The 22413-nt window shown below is 37.0% G+C and overlaps 1 protein-coding gene across 2 annotated transcripts; it reads right to left on the bottom strand.

The window, feature by feature from the left end:
• Positions 1-246: 246 nt before the first annotated feature.
• Positions 247-22361, bottom strand: LOC111871800 (caspase-2). 2 transcript variants are annotated; one of them, XM_023865155.2, is made up of 8 exons: positions 22151-22361; positions 18417-18558; positions 15124-15326; positions 12893-13073; positions 10774-10947; positions 6995-7227; positions 6283-6511; positions 247-2787 (listed from the first exon to the last, which is right to left on the bottom strand). In XM_023865155.2, exons 2-8 carry the CDS (start codon positions 18546-18548, stop codon positions 2659-2661), a joined length of 1281 nt encoding a protein of 426 aa, XP_023720923.1. In that variant the 5' UTR covers positions 18549-18558; positions 22151-22361; the 3' UTR covers positions 247-2658. The 2 variants fall into 2 exon arrangements, with proteins under 2 accessions (XP_023720923.1, XP_023720924.2); XM_023865156.2 differs by having other exon boundaries at positions 22268-22361.
• Positions 22362-22413: the final 52 nt, after the last annotated feature.

Below are 22413 nucleotides of genomic sequence, written 5' to 3'. Positions count from 1 at the left end.
ATTTGATAGAAACAGCCTGTTATACTGCCCACAGATCAAAAGTATAGGACCACAAGCTGCCTTAGAGAGAAAATTATTTTTATGGTGTAATGCCTGAATGTATGACAATGAGCCAGGTGAACCTGGTAACTGAAAGTAGCAGAAGACATTTTGAGGAGAGATATTAGGTTCCACATGTCCTGAAAACTGTTCATGGCATACTGAACTTCAGGAACCACCTAGCACATTGCTTAAACACAAAATGGCCACTGCTACATATAATTTATTGCAGTATGGAGACATACAGCAAGACCCATGCATAACATTTCTGTGGTACAATGAATTTGTAGACTAGGATGAGAAAAACCTAAAATCAAGAGATATTAGATAAGTATTTCAACACAAAAGGCATTAATAAAAAGAAAGATTATGAAGACCTTAAACCTACTGCAAATTTTCATCATTTGTGCATTCACTGATATAAATATAAAAATATGACATTAATGGCACTGTTCAGGCATAATACTGTACATTACACAATGTCATGTAATCACACATAATCATATATCTGCAACTGATTATGTATACATACATCAGGACACTTGACATATTTCATATAAAATAATCTTCTTGTGTGGCATGACAGACCTATGCAGTCCAGTGACTGCTGTATACTGGGTTTCAGAATTTTATTTACAGATGACTGGTAGGACTCCTTCAATGGGGGACTTGCCCATCACAAGGCCTCCACATGACAACACAAGCATAAAAAAAATACATACATCCATGCCACAAGTTGGATTCAAACTCATGATTTCATTACTAAATCAACAGAAGACAGCATCTTCCTTAACCCTTCAGCATGGTCTGCCGTACACAGTACGCTGGTATTTAAATGGTCCTACCTGCGGTTTGCTGTACACCGTAAGCCAAGCTGTAAGCCTAATTTCGAAGGCCCATAAATATGGAACGAACCATGCCAGCATGACGACAATTGCACTGGGCTGTTGTGAAAAGAATACGCTCTCTGTTTGTGTAACCATAACATTCAAGATCCTGCAGCACTGCCAGTCAGTCTAAATAGAACGCGTGACCTCACAGTTACGATGGCTGAGTGACTATGATATCAGCATACCACAAAGGTGATATGCGTGTGGTTGTGAATAAAGCAAACAAACAAGAAACAAATCCTGTGGTTGTTTGTGATTACAACAAAAACATGCTAGGAGTGGATATGAAGGATCAAATGCTACAGCCGTACTTGCTTGAACGAAAGAAGAGTACTAAGTGGTATCAGAAGTTATTCAAGTGGCTACTCAATGTAGCAATACATAATGCAATGGACATATATCGGTGTCTCCCAAATAACAAAAACATGGACACACTAAAGTTCAGACTTTCACTAGTACAAGGCCTCATGGAAAAACATGGTTCTGGTGTTCTTCGTCCTGTATACAGCCGTCTGTCAGTTGAGCCGCCGCCTAAAAGACTCACAGAACGACATTTCCTGGATCGTATTCCAGCCAAAGGAAAAAGGCAAAGCCTAAAAAAAGATGTGTGGTGTGCGCAAAACATGGTAAAAAGAAAGAATCTATTTACTGGTGTAGTGAATGTGAGGCAGGGTTGTGTTTAGATGGATGTTTCAAGAAATACCATATGAAACTCAACTTCTAATTCACTTGATTCCACCACTCAGATACAGGGTGCTCATATTATAAGTTAAGATTATAAAACCATCTTTTAAGATGATTTCAGTGAAAAATTCATAAGTATATCTCATATAGTTCAAAAGTTATGATACATAATATAATTTAGAGCAAAATTTAAATGGGCAACTAAAAAATACTACCGCAGGAGGCCCCACAACAGCGATATTTAAATGCCCATGCTGAAGGGTTAAGACAGTTCAGCTACCATGATCGGCCATGTAAAAACAATGCAAACATTTAATTTATGCATACTTTATGCTATCATGAACTTATATGAACACAGAATGCATTTTCATATTCTTTCACATAAAACATCACATACCTGAATGTTATTTATAAGTCATTTCAGTAAACCTTTTACATAACAAACTCATTTCACAATCAAATGAATAAAAGTCTGGAGATTGTATGAACTGGAATTTAACATTCAGGCACTGACCACTGTTACAAAATCAACTGAGCCATCACCTCCAGATCAGACTTCCCAGCAAATCATTTTTCAATGGTGTAAAACTTTCAGAATTGAAGCAGGCAGCTCCAGCCATGTGTGACAAGAAACAGAAATGTAACCAAAAAAATTTCTAAAATTCTTTCAACCCCCAAAAATTACCCCTTTCCTTTCATATTTTTTTCTTATTTTTGACCTCAGTCCTATCAGTTACAGTGCCCATAAAATCATGGGCATGTTTAGTTACAAAACATAAAAATCCTGAAATATGTTGGTTCTTACATAGGTACTGCCATAAAAAGTGTCATGGAATGTAAATAACAAAATGCAAATTAACACACATCATAATGTGGCACAAAAGATTTCTGATAGTGTACCTGTGCAGAAAAAATTATGTCAGAAGTCTGCTGACAGAGGACCACAAAGTCAGAAGCGCCAACAGAATACACAAGATACCACAAACTTTTAATTATATTCTCTGCTAAATGTATCATTTAGCCAGATTTCCTAACTATTGACAGGCTAAGCATATCCAGATGGAGGATCAAATAGTCCAGGATTGAAATACAATTTACGAAAACCTCTGTTCTCATAAGAAGATGTCTGCAACGAACCATCTTCGGCCGTAAGTGTGGCCAACTTCTGATCAACCTATAACAGAAAGCAAACAGAAATACACAAATAAACAACATATCTTTCATTGACACTTATCTTCTTAACATCCATTATTCATCATCTGTCAATATTGCAACACTTCCATTCACAACTCAATTTTTATTTATTTTTTTAGTTTAACATTATACACCTTGACACTACATGTTTCGGCCCCAAATGGCCATCTTCAGGTGTCTCGATATGTTACAGTTATTTTATTAAATTGTGTTAAAACTGCTACACTGTCTTAGTTTGTGTTAAAATCAACACGCTGTAGTCCTCTTTTCAACGTAAAGCCAGATAAAATCCTTTAAAATTTCTATTATACCCACGTTATTTTGGTGCACATTATTTCACCTCATACAGGATGTCATCCATTTTCATAAATGTATGTCTGTCCAGGGTGTTTTGTCTCGGCAGCTTGCCCCTCACGTTCGTAGCCTACTTTTCAGTTATGACTAGTAAAGACTAGTACAGACAACACCACACACTGTGGAGGAAACAAGCAAATCAGGGGCATACGGCAGTCATAACTGAAAACTAGGCTATGAACGTGAGGGGCAAGCTGCCGAGACAAAACACCCTGGACAGACATACATTTATGAACAGGGACGACACGCCATATGAGGTGAAACAATATGCACCAAAATAACGTGGGTATAATAGAAACTTTAAGGGATTTTATCTGGTTTTACCTTGAAAAGAGGACTGCAGCGTGTTATTTTAACACGGACTAAAACAGTGTAGCAGTTTTAACATAATTTAATAAAATAATTGTAANGGGGGGAGGAATGTGGTTCTGAGAAATTAGGGTAATGAAAACTGACAACACCATGGCAGGGATACACAATGTCCTCCAAACTCAAAGGTTTACAAAAAATGATCAAAATGTATTGATTACCTTCATTGGTTACATCCTGTTGTGTGCTTCAGATATATATATAGGAATTATATCTACCGTCAACACAACAAATACTCAGTTTTAATTTTGATCTTTATTGCTGCTACAGGTTTCAGTTGTACAAGACCATCATCAGCTATACACAGGAATACGTATAGTCATTGAAATACCAATATGGATCGCTATTGGTGAAATGTGTCATATACTAACATAAAAATTTTGCCCCAAGTTAGTGTTATATATAAAGTAACAAATACATAAATAAAATAAAAGATAAAATAAAGCTATACCATATATCAAAATTTATGTGTTGAATATATCATTAACAAATATTAAAAGTCTATTAAAAATGTTTAAAAAATATATATTACAGGATTTTCGATGGTAGGTTAAGAATGTGTATGCCAACTTAAATATTTAAGGTTTCACTGCTACAATGTAGAAAAACTGGGCATGTATGTTTGCAGGTCTTTGTTGTAGAAGCTTCCTACATAGTGAGCCCGGGTGTGAAGACCAAAGACAAGTTTCCATGATGTACTAGTTGTTAGTGTGTGGATATTGGTATGCTATTCCCACAATATGTATCTTTATATAATCGTACAATATGGAATTATGTGTTGTCTGGGTGTATATACGTTTAGTGTGTACTACACTGTGCAGTGGTTCACTGTAGAATCGCGCCATATTGTATGGCACAAACTCAACTGCTTCCTTCAGTTTCATTTTCGGAAGCAAAATCAAAATCACAGGGAGCTAAGTCTTGAGAGTAGAGAGGATGGGGAACATTAACCATGTTGTTGTTAGTCACAAACTCTGTGGTTATCAGGGATGTGTGGACAGGCACACTGTTTTGATGGAGTGAGTTTTGGTTGCGCCAGAGTTCAGTTTTTTTTGTTGCACATTTTCCCTCAAGCATATCAAAATGTCACAGTGAAAGTCAGAATTGACCATAGTGTTAGCAGGAACAAATTCATGGTGAACAATCCCCTTTGTGGGGAGGGGGTGGGGGGATGGGGAAGCAAGCATGCTCTTTATTGAACTCCAGACCTGCCACACCCTTTTTGCTCTTGGTGATTGTGGGCTCTTCCATTGTGATGACCATTGCTTTGTTTCTGGATCATAACTGTAAATTTAATTTTTGTCACCCATTATGATCCTAGAGATAAAAGTTGGATCCTCGCTAGCCTTCTCTTGTAGCTCATGACATGTTTACAAGCTGCTGCTTTTGATCATTTGTCAAGAGTCGGGGAACAAACTTTGCAGCAATGTGGCGCATGATTAAATTTTCTGTTAAGATCTCCTGGCACACTCTATAACTGATCCCGATGGTGTCTGTGAGCTCATGGATTGTTCGGCGATGGTCTTGTGAATGAGTTCTCAAATTTTTCAACATTTTCTGTCATTTTGCTGGTGCTTGATCGCCCTGAATGTTCGTCATCTTCAACTGACACTCAACTGGCCTTCAAACATGAATGCCATTCAAAAACCATTGTTTGGCTTAAAGAATGTTCTCCAAAAGCCTCATGAAGGATTTAAAGGGTTTCGGCAGTGGATTTTCTGAGCTTCGCACAAAACTTGATGCAGGCATGTTGCTCAATTTTGCAATCCATCACAGACAAAATGAATCACGAAGTTGAAGCACTCATATAAAAACAATACGTGTTCACAGCGAGGCGTCATGTGGCAGACTCATGCAATAGGCTTGCGAAGTGTAATTTTCACCTCCCCTCTCACCTTCTTTCACTAAGGCAGTTACAAAAATAACAGTCCAGGAACTTTCTGACAGCACCTTGTAGCATAACAATTCACTTGCACTGGATATAAAATGTGTACCATACTTTAGTTTTCACTACAACTTTTGTTCAAAGCATTTTTCTTTTTGTCCAATAAATATTTAACAATTATGTTTGAAATGCACGTAGATTATCATGCAAAGAGGCCATTATCTGTGCCTAACTTTAGCCGAAACTGCTATTGGGCAACAAATGCTACAAAAACTCCCCATGAAGACATTTCACAACAATACGTATGTTATACAAAACTCATTAATGACATTGTGTTGTAACTATTGAATTTTTAATTAACAGACTTGTACAAAACTGTACAAATTGTATAAGGTTTGCCATTGCTTTTACTACTAAAATTAACTTATTTATTATTTTGTATATGTTTATCAGTATTTTATTACAAATGTGTATGCTATTGGATGACAACTGTAATTCTTAGTTGTGACTGTAACTAGGATGATCTCCACATCCGCATGAGAATGTATTCTCGACAGGATTTATGAAAGTGAATAAATGAAATGAAATATCATTCAGCAGTTCTAAAGTTGTTACATGCAGACAGAGAAGCACAATAAAGCTACTGGACTCAATTTTTTCAGATTTTGTTGAGAATGTACTAAAATTATAGCAAACCTCATATGAGGAAGAAGAAAATTTTCTGTGATCTTGGGAGGAAGACCAGGGAGAAATCATTTATGCTTCTCCAGTCATAAATGTATTACAACAAAATTTCTCTAAGCAAATTGTCTGTTCAACAAACCAATAAAATACTGCAGGTAATATTGACAACAGTGACAAACCCACCAATTTGAGCATGTCTTCAACATCTGTATCACAGGCATGTTCCATAAACACTTCGCAGATTGCTTGAATATACCAAGTTCCAAGATGTATGTCCCTATTTGATGAGAATCCAGGCAGGGTTGAATATCCAATAAGCATATCAGACATTGAGCGAAGAACAGAGGAACTAGACCCATCTTTCTTGATGCGACCAGATGTCAATTTCACCCCAAAATCCTGTCCATCACCCCTGAAAACCAATGGCATAATTTTACTTAAGTGAAAAATTACAACCAACTTATCACCAAAAACTTCCTTAATATTCTCAGGGGGATGCAGGTAATTAGCTTCATTCTGTGGTTGCCATTTCCTCAATAAAACAATTTTCAATTCTTATATATGTATATATATAAAAAGTTGTCCCTTTGCTTAGGAAATTAAGCACCACACCATGAAGACATGTGGTATAGCTCCACCATTCTTGACTTCAGCAGTAGGTGGAGGTGAATGGTCAGCTTCATGCCCCTGCTGCTTTACCCCTGGAGAGACCCTGGTAACCCACTGTATAGGAGGCTGGGGGGGAGAACCAGTCTGGACTCTGTGGAGTAGAGAAGGCTCTCTTCCCCCTGCCAGGAATTGAACCCTGGCCATCCAGGCCATTGCTAACTAATTAATCTATCCAGATCAACAATTTAAAGTGAAAACAGCATCTATAACACAATGAACGTCTCACCTGCATGTCTGAAAAAAGAAGATCTTGGGTCTTGCTTGGAGACTTGGAGCATTCTCATTGGTGAACTGTTCCAAAACCCATTCTATCTCTAGGTATTGGCCATTGGCGGCTATAATGACGGAATCCTGCTTACTGCTTCCCATGTTCCCATGACTCATAATTGCCACCACACAGGAATCATAAAGTGAATGCTCTCTACGCTGAGCAAATTCACGAATCTTACGCTTCATATCCTGCACAAAAATACAAAAGCTCATATTGTGTAACATATTTAACTGAGCTCTGTTTCTGGGGAAGCTATGAAGTGTAACATTATATTAATTCATGGTTATCTTGTACACAGATCCAGGTCAAATGAGTTGACTGACTCTGCAGAAACAGAAGCTGAAGATCAAGCATTCTAATAACCTACTTCCCCATAATCCAATTTTAAAACTGCCCTCTCATTTCCTTTTAACATTTTCAAGTAGGGATTCTCCACCAAAATCTGGTACGCAGTTCTTATTTTTCTGGAATAAAATACCATGAATGTGTGTCTCAGATTCTTTAGATTCATCCAAGAAAAAATCTTGAATTCAATTTGAATATTAAGATCTAGGACTTCATGGGAACAGTATACTAATACAACAATTCATTTTCTGGACACTGCCAAGAACCATATTAGACTGGACTCTGTCTCCATCATCAAACAAGAAGCCTTTGATGTGTAGTATAAGTAGTAAGGTGGAAATAGAAAAGAAAATGAATCTTATGAAGGCCAAGGCCCTGAAGTGTGAAGCCATATGGCATCAGAGATTTGGACATATGAAAACCCTACCAAAGTTTTGTGGTGTAGATGAGTGTCAGTTAAATTGTGATGTATGCATCACAGGAAAGTTACACAGAAAGAAATTTTGTAAGAACTCCAAAAGTGCAGAGAATGTTTTGGAGGTGATACATTCAGATGTATGTGGAAAAATTACACCACAAAGCTTGGGTGGGAAACAGTATTTTGTAACCTTTTTAGACGATAACTCAAGATTCTCAACTGTTGAAGTTTTAACAAACAAGTGTGATGTATTACCAGCCTTTCAAAGATATGTAGAGAAAGTTGAAGTGTTACAAGAGAGACGAATTAAATTTTTACAATCAGACAATGGGGGAGAATATTGCAGTGCAGCATTTAATGAATACTTGGATCAGAAAGGAATAGGCAGAAGGTTAAGTGTAGCTAGAACCCCACAACANGTATGTTTCGTCCAGCTGCACACCTACGTTATAACGCCCATAATAATTGATGGTTTTGCTGTAGATTGTTAGATTTTTCGCTGGCCTGTTGTCACAAGAACGGTTTATAATGAGACTCGAGTTTAGCTGCGCTAAGTCGTCGTTACATATGCCTGTCTTGCAGCAAATTTCCTGTGGCTCTGGCGAGCGTTTTCTACGTTCCACTGTTATGAAGGCGTGTTTTGTTTGCTATGAAATTATAAACAGCAGAGACGTGATATTTACTGTGTTCATAATATCATAGGCCCAATGGATATGTAATTAAAATACATCAAGAAAATTATGTGAATGAAACACTGAAAACTTTTGGTATGCTTGATTGTAAAGGATGTGTAACTCCAAGGGACCCAAACTATAACAATTTTCTCGATGGTGACAAGCCCTTTGATGAGATTCAGTACAAGGCAGCAGTAGGTAGGTTGCAGTACATTGCCACTTGTACTAGACCAGATATTGTTTTTTCAACAAATCAAGTCAGCAAGTTTTGCCATTGTCCGACCAAAGGGAGATGGCTGGAGGTGATGAGAATTATGAGATACTTGAAACATACAATTAAATACCGGCTGACCTATGAAAAATCTGAAATTGACCCAGTAATTTATTCTGATTCTGATTTTGCTAACGATGTACATGACAGTAAATCCGTGGCGGGTTATGTTATCATGATGTCAAAGGGAGCTGTGTCTTGGAAGTCCAAGAAACAAGACATTGTAGCCACATCTACCAACGAAGCTGAGTATATAGCGTTATATGAGTGTAGCAAGGAAGTTATTTGGATGAGAGAGTTTCTGTCAGAAATTAATGTAGCAGTATCTACTCCTAGTATAATCTTTGGAGACAATTTACAGGCAAATGATATGTGCACAAAGAATAAGATTACTGAACGCAACAAGCATTTTAGAATGCGGCAACATAAGATTAGAGAATATGTTAATGATGGAGATATTAGTATCCAGTATGTAGATTCAAGCACTAATTGTGCTGATATGCTGACTAAAGCTACTAATGGTCCAAAGATAAATGAGCTGTCTTTAAAGATAGGTTTGAAATTCGGTGTGGAATTGTAAACTTGTTTTACTTTTGGTTATTGTAATTATAGATTTTGACTGTAAAATATGTCCAACAAGGGGAGGTGTTGTAATACTATAGTTCTAGTGTTGGCCATATTTATCTGGTGATATATATTGTTCATAAGTTGGTACCACAACCACTTCTACTTTCTTTCTGTGTGTACCTTTGGTATCTTGTAATGTTCATTCAGTCTCCAGTAAATGTTAGATTTGGACGAAGGCGTTTCATTTCTTATCCGTTTTTACCTCGATGATCCAATGTGATTTCACAAAGGAAACAACACCAGATTCACCTGAATATTTGTCTGATTTGTGAACCTGTTCCAGAAACACCTTTTCTTTTGATATTTGGGAAAAGAACTCTGAACAAGAGAAATCTTTAAAGTGGGTCTTCACAATGGTCAAGGCTTTTGCCATTTTCTATTTTAAGCCTGTTTTTTCACTAACATTCTTCACACTTAAGTAGTTACTTATGCTGTTATTGGAATCTTTGTTCTGAACAGCCGGTTTATGCTTTCTTGTTTTCATACAACTGACAATGTCCGACTGACCACCATGTGCAATGTAAAATTTCGCACTGCATTATGTGCATTCAACATTCTCATTTACGCTTTAATAAATGGATATTCAATCTTAATACTCATTAATACTGCACTTGCATTTTGCCATCACTATAGGGATAAAAACCAATGCATTCTCACATGCTCTCACAACACAATGTAAGTCACCAAAGAACGCAGAGAATGATACAAACGGAATTTCTGTTATGGAAGCAAATCAAAATACTACCAAAATAAATGAAAAAAAAAAAAAAAGACATATTGCCAACATAAAAACTAATGATTTCTGGCACTGTGTGTTGTGGATTAGCCACCAGGAGTGTCAACAACATTACAGAAATGCCAACTGCAGAGAATAGCAGCCATTACCAAGTGGTTATCGATAGAAATTAATGTTAAACAGAGCACCTAAAAGTAGGACATCTGAAATAAATCCAGGACAGCAGGACATTAAATGAAAAAACGGGACTGTCCCGGGAAAACAGGACGAATGGGAACTGTATCCTGTAACTCAAATTGTCTTCCCAGGAGCAATAATATTATTAATACTTGTGGGAAGTAGCTTACCTGAAAATTTGCCTAATTTCTTCTTCTGCATGAAAAAAAAAATCATATGAAATCTCATTAAATTGAATTTCATGTGAACTGAAATCATGTAAGATGGGGAGGGGGAATCATCAATCTGAAATAAATGAATTTGCTGTCCAGACAGCAACACAGAATTGTACACATGAACCGTATTTGCAGTTTTGATAGTGTCATTACACAAGTCTGGCAGTTCTCCAAATTACATCACTAAATCATAAAGATCTGAGTACCAAAATAAATTAGAAAAGCCACAATCTAAGAAAAATTAACGTGAATTGTCAGCAGGAAGATTTACCTCTAATCCTTGGTTACGGTGTGACTCCACAATGTATCCAAATTCTCTAAACAACTCATGAAGGTTTTCCTCATCAACAAGTGAGCCCTTCCTTGGATCAAAAATATTATTCACAAATTCAACATTATTGATCATAAAAAAATATCCCCTTGGTTTGGAGCTCATGGGATACACCTGAAAAAAGTCCCTATAATTAGCATAAAATGTTACAGTTATCCCTGATGCTTAATTTAAGTGGCACACTACATAGCCTGGCAAACATTTAAATGACATTCTTCACTGTCTGGCAAACATAACTGGTACAGTGTATGGCCTGGTAAACATTTAAATGGCACACAATACAGTCTGGCAAACATCTAAACAATGCAACATACAGCCTGGAAAATATTTAAATCATGTGTTGCATGGCCTGGCAGACATTTACTGGCACACTGCATGTCTTGGCAAACATTAAAACAAGATAATACATCTGGTAAACATTTAAATGAACACAAAAGTAACATGGGAAAGGATGACCCAGAGACATGGGTAAGGTGTCTGTCTTTCAATCTGCCCATGAGTCAAGCTTAGTGCCCCACAACTGTTTGGTGTTACAGTATGCACAAGAAGTCAGGTGTTTCATAAAACTGTAATAGCACAAAAGAAATGCGAGTCCCCAGGTTAGGCAGCAGGAGGTAGTGAATATAAGACACATGTTACATAAGGTTAATTCCAATGAAAACAACTGCTTTGCCATAACATGCTAGGTTATAAGCCATTAACTGTTTCCTTTTATTTCATGCTTTCTGCCATTCATTCATATATGCTACAATTAATACATGCCTCAACAAAGAGACAACATCACAGTTCCAAAATGGTGGTTCATGTGGAATCATATACCAAATTAGAGACGTTTGCAATAATTCAATGTCTGATGACTGAAGCTGAGGAAACAGTGAACATACATCCTAGACTGTACACTACATGTAGTGCAGTGGCATGCAGTTATCTTATGATTACATCTATAAGCGGGTTATGTGGCAAGTGACCGTTAATATCGAGCCTCTGCTAAAACAAATGACAATATTGTATCATGTAGACCTGATGCGAGGTAATGGCCAGTATATACAAAACAGAGGAACTCATCACATCTGCGGTGATGTCCCGCAACAACAGAAGAGACATTGCACACAGTGTTCTCTGTGGTCTGCTCCAAATCAGACCAACCAAGTTCAGTTCAATTAGTGAACGTAGTGTGGTTGAATACAGAGGAGTGAGCATGAGTGGAGTTCAGTCAAGTTGAGAGTTAACATTTGTGAGAAAGTCGCCGGCCACTAAGAATGTGAACACGGAAGCTCAAGAAGCTACGGCATTGGAAGCCATCAACAGACAACAACCGGTGAAGACAAAGAAGACTGAAAAACTTTGTGCATGCTATAATGTATGGTAGAGGGTGTGACTTAGTGGTAGTGCTATAGTTAAGTGTAGCTGCGTTCTGCAAGAGTTCAATAAATCCGATTACCAATCGAAACTCCATCTAAAGCCACTCATATACATGGCAATATTAAATGACATGCTCAATTCCTTTACTTTATGAAGGCTACCATATATTAAGACAGTGCAAGACCTCATGAAGCACCGAGACATATTATTCATCACACCAGCCAGGCTCCTACCACTTCTACCTTACAGGTATAAGCTTAACAATATTGAAGGATCAGGCCAGAGGACTTTAATTCTCCTTACCTTGATATCTGTCCTGTAACACTCAAACACTGGGGCACCTCACTGTCTCAGAATACCCATGTTTAATGGACACACGATCCCAACCAATCAATCACTGCCACTCTGAAGTTGCAATTATAATAAATCACCATGATACTAATAAAGACTGTGAGGAAGACTGTTGAATGTAAAGCCAAACTACACAAAGTTGAGGAATGCCACAACAGTGTATTACATTAAATTACAATTATATAATTGGGTGCAGAAGCACAGTTTTCCTACTTTTTAGTTTCACAACAGAATATTCTGTACTATGACAGACTTCATGTGAACCCATGGTGAACAGACCTCAGTTCAAAGACGTATAACTCACAACTTAAAATCTAACCATAAGCAGTACAATACAGCCTGTTACCTGCAGCCCTTTAGGGGTACAAATATCCTTTCTCATGGTAGCCTTCTTCACTACAACCTTCAATGGTTCTTGGCTTAAATTTGCTACGGAGTGAGGAATTTGAAGCTGCAAGGTTCTAAGTCTTGGACTAAGGTCAGTATCATCTTCTGGCGCATAATTTGGAGGAATGAACATGGCTGTGCTACAAAAACGAAATCAATTGTATAAAATGTAAGATTTGAGGCTTTCACAGTGGTGACTATGAAGAATCCCGTCTTCTGGGATGTGGCGCCATGTAGATATTGTGTAAACTGGCGTTTCGGAGGAACGTATCGCCTCCATCTCAGGGTTTAAAAACAGCCAGCGAGAAACCAGTGTGTGTAAATGTCGGTTTACACAATATCTACATGGCACCACATCCCAGAAGACGGCATTCTTAATAGTATAAAATGTTAAACTAAAACAAACACTGAATTCAGAACAATGTACAACATCTTTCAAGAAAGATGGACATACAATTTCCACTAAGGAAAGAAGAAACATATATCTTGAAACACTAAGTGGGTCTACTGAAACAACAATTGTAAATGAAGACAAGCACTGAATACTGAAGTACGTAAGAAGCTGTTATCAAAAAAAAAAAAAAAAAAAGTTGTCCTCTTGCAGTTTATCATGAAATATTAGCGAAGTAGGATCTACTGAAAAAAAATGATGACCATCAATGTTACAAACTGGGGAAAGACAAGAGGGGGGGGAACAGACATAATAAAAAAGTTCATAAAACTTCCTGCAAGCTCATCTGTATTGACTGCAGGTTCTACAACCCTTCAGGCAGCTCCCATCAGTGTCACCCACTGGCCATACCGCCTCTTGATGCAAACCTGCAATCTCACCCAGAACTGCTCCCATATACCCAAAATAACCCCGATAGACACAGCTTCTCAGTTATTCCAAAGCATGTCTCAGCATATGGACATGTATATGTCACACATATCTGAAATGTCCTTCAATTGAACAATAATGTGGTTTCTGCAGAACATCCACATCAGAAAGCATGCGAAAGATGACAAATCCAAAGAGAGTTTTGGCCACAAAACCTGAAGTGAAGGGACCACTGAGAAGACCTAGGTGAGATGGGAAGATAGTATTAAAATAGATTTTAAAGGAACTGGGTGAGGTGTGGACTGAATCCATGTGGCCCATGCGCTGGACCAGCAGAACGCTCTTGTGAACATGGCCATAATATTTCAGATAATTTTTAAGTAGCTCAGCAACTACCAGTTTTGAACCATGCAGTTGACTGTACCAATGTTAGGTGAAGATTACGAACCATGGAGGTACTCACAGTCAACCAGTCAGCACTGACATTCATATTCAGGAAGCCTGGGATTCAAGTCCCAACCCGGAGACTTGCTACCCTGATTGCTGTTACTCCCAGCTTTCTTCAGTCCTTCCTGGCAACTGCCAATTTGATAACTGAAATTAGGCCATGACCATTTCTCTTCTCTTCCTTTCTAAGTAATGTGACTCAAGTCTATAACTTTGTATTCAAAGTCTGTTCTTCCTTCAGAATACATTTCACTACTGCAGACCATACTGTGCCATTATTTTAAGGCAATGTTTCCTCAAAAGTAGCTATCTCTAATTGTTGAGATGGTCTTCCATAATAGCCTTGTGTTTCAAATGCTTGAAAGATGTTTATTTATTCACAGTTTATTTACAACTATATCAATAGCTCAGACAATACAGGGACAAACAGTATTGTTAGTGAATAATGAATTGGGAATGATGTACAAGGAAGCAGTTGTGGCCTATCATTTCCCTGGAAGGACAGAGAGAAACCACAGAACACTACAGTTAAGACAGACAGATGTTCTCATTGAAGCACCTTCCTAATACAAATCAGAAGCATTGCTACTTGGACTAGTTTGCTCAATTAAATAAAATATACATGAATATGTGGACCAAAATGTATACTGCAACTGAAAGAAGTTCTGATGCTAAATTAGACTCATGAAACTGAAGCAAAAGACATTAAGTGCTCACAGGAGTGAAGACGCATGATTTTGTCTTCTGGGTTATGACACCATGTACTGGCAACACCAGTACCAACCTACCAGACTACCAAGATGTCACAGCCCAGCAAACCACAATTTAAATAACAAAAATACATTTCCATGCTAAATTTCATTCAAATGCATTTTTAAACAGTTGGACAGAGTGGTGAAGCAGACAATAACAGAAACACATACCCTTGACGAACATGAGCCACATTCCTTGGTACTTGTTCCAAGAAGAAACTTCTTAGATCAATGCCGGGCTGCAATTGCTGAACTAAATCAAGATGTCCAGTCTTCATCAGAGAAACAATAAGATGCTGAAAGGCCTCTGGACCCCGTGTCTGCAGATCCAAGTACAACTGCCGCTTCCTTTCTAGAAGATCCACGCTGTTATTCTGTTGTGACAACCAAATTAGTATTACATAATTTCTCTCCTGAAGAACTCTTGTACTCTGATCTCACCCTTATGGGGTGAGCCTCTTTTACTGTCAATATACCATAATTACCATATCTTCTGTCACACTACTGTACTGTATTGTACTGTATTTTGTTGGCAATAAAATAAAATTTGAAATATTCTATTTGCTAATGAGAAGGCCTGAGACACCAGGAAGTTGAGTGTCTACAACACGGCGCGGCCCAAACAACAGGACAACACTAAAGAGTCCTATTCATCAAACAACGAAACCACAATGTGGACGACACTCAACTTCCTTTCAGGAGAGGCAGTATAAAGAACACAAACCAAATTGGTTCTAAAATTTTAACAAAGTCTCTTTAAACTACACTTGCAAATAAATTAATTATAACAATTTATAAATGTATTTTAATATATTCAGGCACATCGCTGTAGTTGTTAAAGACTCAGATTTTATATTCATGACATTGTGATGATATTGTATATATGTACTAACACTCACAAATCACATTGTAATAGTAGTTTTTGTTGTATTGATGTATCCTTCTGAAGATGGTCTCTCAGACCGAAACATGTCAAGGATGAAAGTTTAAAGATTGGTACTACATGACTACAACTATTATGGAGGAACCTGCTGCCTTCACTTTCAGAGACAATAAGATCTCAAATAGAATCATAAAAGTAAGTCTGCCATTTATAGTCTCCCCTCTGACTTACATCTGTAATAAAATTCTCAGTACTGGTGTTTTCCCGGACAGACTGAAATATGCCACAGTTAAACCACTTTTTAAAAAAGGTGAAACTCAAAATATGGCCAATTACAGGCCCATATCACTGCTAACTTCCTTTTCTAAGATAATTGAGAAATTAATGTATGCAAGACTCATTAATCATATAGTCAAATAATATATTAGCACAGGAACAGTACACTTTTAGGTCTCACTCCTTAACTGAACAGGCAGCTTTCTCGTTAATGAACAGTATCCTATCTGCAATGAATAATAAGTTAATGGTAGGAGGCTTATTCTGTGATCTACAGAAAGCATTTGACTGTGTCAACCACAAAATATTACTAGAAAAGTTAATATTTTATGGAATAGAAGGGAAATTTAAGTCACTTATAGAATCATATTTAATGGATAGATACCAAAGAGTTGTAATAGGAAACAAATTCGACAGTAGAAGCTTTTCCGAATGGGAGGTAATCAAATGTGGTGTACCTCAGGGATCAATCCTTGGCCCACTATTTTTTCTGTTTTACATTAATGACTTACCTTCAATAAGCAATAGGAAAAATAAAACAGTACTTTTTGCAGATGACACAAGTATTATAATAACTGACGTAAATAAATTAGAACTTGAAATTAATCTCAAACAAACTTTAAAAGATATTGACACATGGTTTAATGCTAATTTACTTGCTTTAAATTTTAAAAAATCTCAATATATTGAATTTCGTTCCAAGAATTGTTATAATATTACCCCAATGACCATAGATGATGAAATAAAATTACCAAAGGTGAAAGAAACTAAATTTCTAGGACTAATTATTGATGATACCATCACATGGAAACAGCATATTAACTATGTTATCAATAAAATTGCAAGGTCATGTTATGCGTTGAGAAACATAAAGCATTTTATCCCATTAGATACATTAAAGGTAATTTATTTTGCACACATTCACTCCATTTTAAGATATGGCATAATTTTCTGGGGTAACGCTTCCTATGCCAGCAATGTCTTTAGACTACAAAAGAAGGCTATGAGAATTATTGCAAATTTTGGTCCAAGAGAATCATGTAGACATCTATTTGAGAAATTCGAAATACTGTCATTCTATTCCCAATTCATATACTCATTGATTTTATTCACGATTAATAATGATCATCTTTTTAATGCTATTACCATGATTCATGAACATAAAACCCGAACCCATAATAATCTATATTTGCCTTCTGTGAACCTGACAAAGTATAGTCAGAGTGCATATGTAGCGGGTATTAAAGCCTTCAACCATTTACCTCAAACTTTAAAAGAGTTGACTTTGGATGTACCAAATTTTAAGAGAGCACTGAAGAGATTTTTACTTCATCACTCCTTTTATTCCATGAAAGAATACTACCAACAGAAATGGGTATAATGTGTAATGTAAGAGAACACACAGATCGTGACGACAAATGAACTGATATAGAAATATGTCATAAACTACAAATTACGTAATTATCCTGTTTTATTTGTCTTGATGGGTATTACATCTTGTATGATAGTTTGAAGAACATGTTTGAACAAGGGTCTGTTAACCATTTTATTATTACTGTGAAGTTTTGCATATGTGATCATGAATTATATTTTGGTGAAATATACACGGTATGTGTATGACTATGCATTGTAGCATGTTGGCTTGCATGCTTTTGATTTCTGTTATTGACTAAGTTGCACCTGAAGTTGTCAACTATTTTTATGCTTATTTTATATTATATGATTAATCTACTGTTTTTGATTGTTTTAATAAGTGAATTTTGTATGATAAGTGTCTCTTTTATATGCATTTTAATTTGACGCACTTGATTAATGGAATGAGTAATGAATGAACGTCTTAAAGGTAATTTTATTTTATTTTAGTCCATGATAAATCTTGATAAATTTCTTGATCATTGTTTAATGTGTATTATAAGTTTACCTCATTTAATTGCAATATTACTGTATTATTGTATAGATACTATGTATTCTAACTTGACTTGTTCCATATCCTATGGTGTCTCACCTGTACTGGATTTACGGAAGGTAAATAAATTCAATTCAATTCAATCTCATTTTGCTACCCATCTTCCAAACTACTAAGTGGTATGAGTCAGCAGACCAGTCTTATTATTCCCCACTGTGAGAACATCACTTGTCATATACCTGGTCCTGGTCATTTCACCATGGAGACCCCCAAGGTACTTGACACGGCAGCAAGCTTGAGCGTGTTCTTGCAAAACAGTCAATATAAACACCAATACACTGCCATGAACGTCTAAAGGTTTTAACACACACACACACAAAACTGCTGACTGTATCTCACCATGTACTTCTGCCCCATTTCAAGAGTGAAAACTCCCTTTTGCAACAATTCAGGTAGCAGTGTGTCCAAATTTGTTTGTGCAACAAGCTCCACCAAATTATGCACGATCTTCTGCCTGTCTTCTTCGTTCATTTTAAATAATCTGGAATGGCAAAAGCAATCAGTAACTGGTGAGCAAACACCTCATAATTTCTAACATGAACATGCCAAACTTGGCTCACCTCTGTATGTAAACATTAACTCTTGCACCATTATGGATGAAACAGCTCCAGTGCTGTGGATGGAAATGTTTAGGTTGACAGAGATTTTTTTTTACAAGAAATAATGTAAAATATTAGTATCTGATATAAACTGAGTTTTAAAGTGAAATATTTAAACAGTGGAACTTGCATAAAATGCAATCTGGATAAAAGAAAAACTGTCTTTATGCTGGGTGAAAACTAATACACAATTATCACTAAATATGAGGAACTGTTTTACATGAAAGCAAAAGAAGATACAAGAAGTTAATGAAACAGCCTACTTACATACTTATTATTCCCTACTGCTCACTTTGCTTCCTGAGAAGGCATTATGGTCTCACAGCAGTGATTATGAAAATTACTCACAATCTTCTGTGATGTGACACCATGCAGTCTGGCAGAAGTTCTCAGACATTTCATAGAAACATATTGATCTAATCTTCAGGGTCAAAAAGTAAGCAAAGCGAGCCCTGAAGATAGAAATGTTATGATCCTCTAAAACACTGATAAACTTCTACCAGGCTACAAGGCATCACAAGCCAAAACATGTAACTCTTAATACTCACTGCTGTGACAATTTAAAATCTCACATGAAAACTACTGTCTTCCAGGATCTGAATATTGAGGCAGCTGCATGCACACATATTGTCAAAAGCTGGACTTACCACATGTTCACAAAAATGTAAATATGAGGGAAAGTCGGTAAATAGCGCACAAATGAGAGTAAAACAGCTGTAACGGAGGTGATTGGTTTTCTATGGGCATCACTAGGTAGCACCACAGTACAGCTTCCTTGGCAGTCTAGGTAGCAGATGTGTATGCACACTGAGAGGCTGGTTACAGAAGACCGTACGCACTAAAGAGGTTTTTGTGTCATCATTCCTTTCATTCTATGAATGAATATTATCAACATGCAAATGAATGAATGAAAAAGACATATGAAATTAACGTATTTTATGTTTGTATTCATTAATTGAACTTTTAGTATATTTTAATACTGAAATCTTGTGAAATGTATATGTTATGATTGTGTTGTGTAAGCTTCTATGGGTTGTAATTTAATCGATTTTAACTTACACAATTTCCACTTTTTTGTGCTTTGATTACCACTTTGTATAATTTCGTTTTATGGCTACTCTGTATGTGACTGAGTTCTATTTTAATAACTGTTCTTGTGTATGTTGTGTATATTGAAATCGTGTGAAATGCATATGTTATGGTGTTGCATAAGCTTTCATGGGTTGTAATTTAATGGATTTTAACTTGGACAATTTCCACTTTTTGTGTTTTGATTAGCACTATGTATAATTTTATTTTATGATTGTTCTGTATGTGACTGAGTTCTATTTATGAACTGTTCTTGTGTATGTTCTGATTTCATTGTGACTTGTTCAACATCCTATGCTTTGCAAAAAGGATTTATGGAATTTAAAGAAATGAAAAATGAAAAAATGAAATGTTTCAGTGATGATGAAGAGGTTGAAATGGAGTCGCGAAGTGGCTGAGATGACAGAAGATTTCTATACTGTGGGTTTCAATGTACTGGTAAAGTGATGAGACAAGTGTATAAATGTTGGTGGAGGATATATAAAAAAAAATACTCTTTTTCAGGTTCGAATATCACATGTTTTATGTTTTATATCCATTTGTGACCTATTTACCGAATGTCCTTCTACTCTGAAAAATTTTAAAGTATAAGGAAGAAAATATGTATTACTCAGAAAGACTGTATTGCATGTATGAAGCATGAATTTTTTGCATACAATCTGGATATATACAATGCTGATTTGCTAGACAGAATTATTTACCTAGAAGCCAGTACCTGTGTTACATTGAAACCTGTCTCAAAGTACAAAATGTTCAGATCCATTTGGATTCCTCTATAATCAGGTTTTACCATACATTTTGAGTCAGAGTAGCATAGTCAGTACGGCGACCGGCTACAGGCTGGATGACCAAGGGGTCGGAGTTTGAGTCCCGGTAGGGTCAAGAATTTTCTCTTCTCCAAATTTTCCAGACCGGCTATAGAGCCCACCCAACCTCCTAACCAATGGGTACAGGGGCTCTTTCCCCAGGTGTAAAGCTGCCGGGGTGTGAAGCTAACCACTCACCTCCAGCTAGTGCTGAGGTCAAGTCAAGAACATATCAACCCATTTCAAAAAATCAAAGAAGAGATGAGCTGACTGGAATTATTCATACATGAGAAATTACAGTCTGTAGGCCAGGAAGCATGTACCTTTTTAAGGCCACATACCAAAACTTAAGTGCTGTAGACATAAATATTAATTAATAAATACAAACTGATATACTGGTAATGTAAATATACGAACAAGGGGTTGGAGTTCAAGTGCCGGTGAGGGAAGAATTTTCACTTCTTCATGGAATATGGACTGGCTCTGGGGCCCAACCAGCCTTCTATCCAATGGGTACTGTGGTCTATTTCCCTGAGGGTAAAGCAGCCGAGGCATGAAGCTGACCATTCACCTCTGACTAGTGCTGAGGTCAAGGGAACATGGGTCCATACATCCACTCCAACATATGTCTTCATGGCATAGTGCTTGATTTGTTAAGCACAGGGACAACTTCACATCTTTACTGGTAACATAAAGGAAAAGTTGTTCCTGCGCTTAATTAAGTATCATGCCATGAATATGTATGGGGAGTGGAGGTATAGTTAGTTCCTTCATTCCTGACCGCAGCAATGAATGGATGAGAGTGCTCTGCTCCATGCCCCAGTCACTTTACCCCAGGGAGAGAGTCCCTGACACTAAATGCATAGGTGGATCGGTGGGCCCCAGAGCTGGTCTGTACACTGTGGAAAAGAGAAAATCCTCTCGCCCATGCCAATAATCAAGCTCTGGCCATCCAGACCATAGCTGAGCAATGACTGGGATATCCTAGCTCACATTAACATACCAACTGTCACTTTTTTCTAAATATATTTCTTTGAAACAAAATTTCGCAAGACCAGAAATTCTTTCTGCATACCACTCATGCCACGCAAGTCAATGGTTCAATGTCACTGCCCTTGACAATCATGACTATACTTCTGCCCTGAAATGATTATTGGTGTCTCAAAATTCTACCCAATTTAGAGCAACATGGTAAAAGCCCAGAATACAATACAGATATCTCCAAAGCATGTTACTCTATGGCTGGTTTACTGGTGCTTAATAAAATCAAACCGAAACCACCCTGAAAAGATCACCCTACCTGGTATCCACTTTAATCAAGGTAATTCTATAACCATACCTCATCCACACTCTTCTAATAACCTAACGAAATACATACCCTATTCCTTAATTCAGAAAACGAACTGGTAATGCTAATATTATAAACTGGTCAGACTATGGGGAACTGTAAATGATATCAACAGAATTATAGGAATTACATGTTAAATGCTTAAAACTGTCATCACCGCCGAAATATTATACATACAGCCTAACCGGTGCAATAGTTTGAAACCCGCTCGCTGATCATATCACTACCTACCTCTATATACAATATATCACACAATACTGTTTGATTTTATTGCTTCTTTGTCTTTGTCACCTATACAACTTTCCACAGTATATATGAATGTACTAATACATTAGAAAAAGAGCTTACACCACACGTAACACTGCTAACCGATGCAACTTGCGCCTATACCATTTGCCACTCACACCCACCCTCACCATCCTATGTCCTATCCAGTCCTATCCGTGCCTATCGGTATTATCTACGCGTCTTCCGCGCCCTCAAAGAAAACACGC

Source organism: Cryptotermes secundus, unplaced genomic scaffold, assembly GCF_002891405.2.
Source record: "Cryptotermes secundus unplaced genomic scaffold, Csec_1.0 scaffold873, whole genome shotgun sequence".
In the NCBI taxonomy this organism is placed as follows: domain Eukaryota; kingdom Metazoa; phylum Arthropoda; class Insecta; order Blattodea; family Kalotermitidae; genus Cryptotermes; species Cryptotermes secundus.
This window is presented reverse-complemented; position numbering and strand designations above follow the sequence as displayed.

Excerpts from the sequence above, each read along its gene's own strand:
- LOC111871800 (XM_023865156.2), bottom strand. The coding sequence starts at position 22,338 with ATGGTGAGGGTGGGTGTGAGTGGCAAATGGTATAGGCGCAAGTTGCAT. Across the intron at positions 10,948-12,892 it reads GTACCCCTAAAGGGCTGCAG|GTGTATCCCATGAGCTCCAA; the intron begins GTAACAGGCTGT and ends GACTTTTTTCAG. Across the intron at positions 6,512-6,994 it reads TTCTTTTTTCAGACATGCAG|GGGTGATGGACAGGATTTTG; the intron begins GTGAGACGTTCA and ends ATTGGTTTTCAG.